The sequence below is a fragment of the Stegastes partitus genome, unplaced genomic scaffold (assembly GCF_000690725.1).
Source record: "Stegastes partitus isolate 25-593 unplaced genomic scaffold, Stegastes_partitus-1.0.2 Scaffold1033, whole genome shotgun sequence".
NCBI lineage: Eukaryota > Metazoa > Chordata > Actinopteri > Pomacentridae > Stegastes > Stegastes partitus.
The window spans coordinates 178,344-183,615 of record NW_007578764.1 but is presented as its reverse complement, the minus strand read 5'-3'; the positions used below and the strand labels follow the sequence as shown (position 1 = coordinate 183,615).

Here is a 5,272-nt window from a genome sequence, read left to right as displayed (position 1 = left end):
CCGCCTCGGGGACCCTAGCCCCGGTCACGGGTCGCCGTCTATCCGGAGCTAGCGGGACGCCCAGACCGGTGTGTGCTTTAAACCTGCAGCTTTGTTCATACCTGCTGCAGTGCATTCTGGGGGCACTGACCCCAAACATCCACATTCGTCACATCTCCTCGTGTTAATATCCACATCTGAGATGTTTGTCGTGTTAGCATTCAGATTTGTCAGTGTGTCAGAATCTGCGTTTTGGACTCGGGTGGTAGCACTCAGGGTGCTGACAGGGTTAGGGTGCTTTAAGATGCAGGTTTTGGGGCTAAACACTAAAACGTGTCGTTCTACAATCTACACACGAGTGAAATGAATCTGTGATCAACAGTCTCTCTCTCTGGCTGCTGTCAGTGGTCGGCTGCCTCGCTCGCCCACTCCTCAGACCGACACATCGGTCACATGATGCTCACACACACCAAACAGCGACCGCGTGACGACGCAAACGAATCAGATTCATGAGCAAACACAGTGTCAGCGTTTGGACTCCAGTCAAGAGTTCTCAGAAGAACGTTCACACAGGTTCTGTGCAGCACCACGGTTAGAAAGACACGGATCAGAAACATCCTTTGATCAACGTGTCTCACATGAACTCACACCTGGTTCTGGTCCCTCTGGTACCTTGGTGGGCGGTTTCTGTACGACTGTGAGCTTCATTGTTCAGGTTTGTTCAGGTTTTTGACACTCTGGTCCTTTAGTACGGCCATTTGATGAAAAAAAGAAAAAACAAACAAACCTGAGACCACATGTTCAACATGTTCAGTGAAGCAACGAGTTCATACCGTCAGAGGAAATGACAAAACCTGCTCGTTAAACGCGACGGCTGCTAATTAATCTGATGACAGATGTAAAAGTTGTTCAGCTTTGTGCTCTGAGATTAGTTACTGTAAAGGTTCTGACCAAGAGAGTACTCAGAGTACACAGAGTACAAGGAGTACTCACAGAGTACACGTGAGCTGCTGTCTGGTATCATCGGGTCACTCTGCAGCATCACGACGCGTTCAGCCGCTGATGCTAAACATGGAGGCGTCATGTGACCTGTGTGACCTCAGAGAGCCTCAGATCTAATTGGATGTAGTTTAATGTAAAGATCGATGGCTCTCACCTCCAAAGACCCAAAGACCAGAACCAGAACCAGAACCAGGCTGTCTCAGTGCTCGTGTGCCAACCTGCTGTTGTGGACTTTGCGGCCAATCTGTGGTCCAGCTGAGGGTCCTGTCAGCTGATTGGCCAGGAGCCCCAGACCTGCCCACCAGCCCTTGTTGTCCCGCCTCCCAGCCTGTCTGATTGGTCCACAACCCGGTCTCCTGCTCCAACAGGCTATAAATGCACAACCAGGCCTGGTTCAGTTGGTTTGCTAAGCTAGTTCTGACTCTGTTCGCTGTCCTTCTGCTTTATTTGGTTCTCTCAGTTAGCCACACCCACCAGCCTTGTTCCTCGTTATGGCATCACGGTGCTCTGTTCACTATACTGTGAGCAAGAAACCGTTTTACCCATAACGTCTGGTTCTGTTTCTTCCATCTGATTGGTGAGGAAACCAACCATAATAACAAAAGTGTTTGGGAATAAACTGGGAAACCTGGCTGTAGCTGCCAGTGACTCACCTGTCCTGCAGGGGGAGCTGCTGCTGGGAGCAGGTGCTGCGTTCAGGTGATAGGAGAACCTCATGGTGCTGAACTGACTGGAGAAGGAGGGAGGAGGGAGGCTGAATCCAAGCAGAGCGCTGCGAGGTCGGTTCAGCTGCATGCCAACACCTGCACAGGTACGTCTGTCCACACCTGTACGCAGTCCGAGCTCAGCGTCGACTTCCTGCTCTGTGTCAGTTCATCGTCGTGTTTCGAGGGTTTTTGTTCTGGAAGCAGGAAGCTGGGTCGCATTCAGTTTGTTTGTTGTACAGCATCACGTCTCAGCTGCAGATCCCTCCTGGCTCGGTTTCTGGTCTCAGTTGGTTCCGGTTCTGGTGGACGCAGTGTGCAGGTCCTATGGGCTCCCCCTCCTTCATCCTCCCCCTCTCTCCCCCATCTCGTCGTCTTCCTGTCACTCATCCAGGAGATCGAACGTCCTCGTGTCCATCACTGTGTCCACGTCACGTCTCCACGGAAACCACCAGAGGAGTCCAGTTAAAGTGGCTTTGGGTCAGAATCAGGTCCAGATGTGGTGCCTGAAGGTTCCGTTCACGCCAACTGAGGCAAAGTCCTGAAAGTGGAACAAACTGAGGTGCAGCCTGCGGCGCCGTCTGGCAGCAGCTTCATGCAGAATGTGCAGACTCAGACTTTTCCTCAGTTTGTCCAACGGTTCTGCTCGGCCCGTCCTCGTCTCTTTGTGTGAAGCTGCTGCTGCGACCGGACTCCTCCTCCTGCAGACATCTGATCCGTCCTCCTCCTCCTCCTCCTCCGTCTGGTTCTCATTTTCTCTGGATGTTTTTTTTAGGCTGAAACTTGAAGCAGAAGGAAAACAGAGGAACTCCTGCAGGACGCTTTCTGCTCTTTTCTCCTCCTCGTGGCTAAAAGCAGCTCATGAAGCCAAACTCTGGATGTGAGGAGCCTGTCGGCCAACAGGGGGCTCCACCTCCTCCGTCTGGCCCATCTGTGCTCTGTTTGTTTCTTAGAAACATTTGACACGTGGTTCTACAGAACCTACAGAGCGTGCATGAATGTTCTGCTCTGCTGATGTCCAGAGTTCTGACGCTGTGATGCTCTGGTGTCTGGACCTCTCAGTGGTACTGTCCAGGTCTGGGGTTCTGTTCAGGTCTGTGGTCCTGTCCAGGTCTGTGGTTCTGTCCAGGTCTGGGGTTCTGTCCATGTCTGTGGTTCTGTCCAGGTTCTGTGGTTCCGTCCATGTCTGTGGTTCTGTTCAGGGCTGTGGTTCTGTCCAGGTCTGTGGTTCTGTCCAGGGCTGTGGTTCTGTCCAGATCTGTGGTTCTGTCCAGGTCTGTGGTTCTGTTCAGGGCTGTGGTTCTGTTCAGGTCTGTGGTCCTGTCCAGGGCTGTGGTTCTGTTCAGGGCTGTGGTTCTGTTCAGGTCTGTGGTTCTGTTCAGGTCTGTGGTTCTGTTCAGATCTGTGGTTCTGGTCATGTCTGTGGTTCTGTTCAGGTCTGTGGTTGTTTAAAGTGAACCAACAACAGTTTGTCATTTTAAAACTGTTTTATTGACTTTTAGAGAAACGTTCAGTTCAAATGTTTAAAAGTTGTTCAGCAGAAGATGAACTTTGCTTGATGAGCGGCTCTCAGACCTTCTGCTCCTCAGACGGTAACGAGGCTGAAGATGATGAAGAACAGAAGAGCAGAGTCAGAACAGGTCGATGAGGAGCTCTGAGCCAATCAGAGAACAGATCCACTGTTCATAACGTCAATAAAACGCTCTCAGAATGATTCAAAATTAACCGAAATGATAAATAACATAAAATCACACAAATGGAGAATAAAAGGTCCAAAAGTTCTGATGAATACGTCCAGAACAAGACGTGACTGAATGCAAAAGCCTGTTAAAGAAAAAGAATTTGTTCTTAAAAATGTACACAAATGGAAGCATGAGTTTTAATACGTATTAAACGTCCAATAATGAAAGGATGAATTCATGAACGTGAGGATGATGTAATGAANTGCTGCCCTGCACTCGGTCTCTCCTCTAATAAAAAGGACCTGGTAGCGTTCTTGAGGCTGATTCTGCTGAGATGGAAATCCTCAGCCCCACCTACTCATATGAACTGGATAAAAGAGGTGCTTCATTTTCTTAAACTAGAAAAAATCAGACTAACCCTGTCTGGATGTGAGAAGACCTTTGAAAAAACTTGGAAGCCATTTCGGTCATATGTTCAAAACACAGACTGCCATCATAATCTGGACGGAGACGCTGGGCTGAAAACCCTGCAAGAGTTTTCATTTTACTGTTTATTTATTTATCTGCTTATTTATGTTTTTATGCTCTATTTTGTTCCAGGGGAGGGATACAGGTGGGGTTGAGGGGTTTAAGTATATGTATGTATGTATATAGATGTGTGTGCATGTATATATATATATATTTGATTGTATGTGTTTGTCTTGTTCCAATTGTTAAAAATGCATTTAAAAAAAAGTTATATAAAAAAAAACAAAAAAAATATGTCTTCGCATCGGTGGGAGGACCTTCAGCGAATTTAAAATTATTTTTCTCTTACGGGGTCGTTGCTCAGACAGGACAGTGTAGAGCAGAGGGGGAAGGACCTGCAGCGAACGGCTCGCCGGCTGGACTCCTCCCGCCGCCTCGGGGACCCTAGCCCCGGTCACGGGTCGCCGGCTGGACTCCTCCCGCCNTGATGATGATGATGATGAAGATGTAATGAACTGATGAAGACGTGATGATGATGATGATGGAATGAACTGATGAAGATGTGATGATGATGATGATGATGTAATGAACTGATGAAGACGTGATGATGATGATGATGATGTAATGAACTGATGAAGATGTGATGATGATGATGATGATGTAATGAACTGATGAAGATGTGATGAGTCCTGTGGTGAAGCTGAAACGTTCATGAGACGTTAGAAATGTGTTCCATACGTTCAGTGTCCGGTTTGATCCTGAACTCTGAAACAAACATCGTCTAACCCTCTCGACCAGGTCGTCGCTGAAAATGAGAACCTGGAAGAATGCAGAACCAGGAACCGGGTCAGACCCACCGGAGCCTCCTCCACCGGGACGCTGTACACCAGAGGGGCGGGCCGGCTGGAGCGCTGCCCCGAGGCATCATGGGGAACTGCTGAGGCACTGAAGCTGCTGCTGAGGATGAAGCTGGAACCTGCAAAACAGAGAGACTGTGAGAGACGCCTCCCAGAACCGAACTATCGGACCGCTTACATAACGATTCCCTCCATGGTGACGGAGCAGCTGTTGGTCTGAAAAAAGGAAACGGTTCGTTATTGACTTCAGTGGAGAGCAGCTGCTCTAACTTCAGTCCTGCAGGGTCAGAACCTTCTGGTGGACCTCCGAGTGGACCGCCTGGTTGGACTGCTGATCCCTTGAAACAGAACAATGCACCACAGAAGAGAAGCTCAGAGTTCTAATTCACTGAAACACAACTCGCAGCAGACTTCAGAACCACTGGAACGTTTAAGCCCACAAAAGTGAGACCAGAACTGCTGATGATTGATTCATCCAGAACCAGTCCAGGTCCGTTTTCTGTGGAGCTTCATTAAAACTCAGCGGTGATGATTCAGGAGCTTCTTTAGAGTTTAACTATCAAACAGTAAATCCTGAACC

The 5,272-nt window shown here is 48.8% G+C and overlaps 1 protein-coding gene across 1 annotated transcript in view; it reads right to left on the bottom strand.

The window, feature by feature from the left end:
* Nucleotides 1-2,832, bottom strand: part of fgd1 (FYVE, RhoGEF and PH domain containing 1) — a 35,917-nt gene extending 33,085 nt beyond the window's left edge. The window contains exons 1-2 of the mRNA XM_008295245.1: nt 2,754-2,832; nt 1,635-1,784 (exon numbers count right to left, since the gene is read on the bottom strand). Coding sequence (XP_008293467.1) covers nt 1,635-1,784; nt 2,754-2,832 — 229 coding nt within the window. The remainder of the gene's footprint in view (nt 1-1,634; nt 1,785-2,753) is intronic.
* Between the last annotated feature and the right edge of the window lie 2,440 nt (nt 2,833-5,272).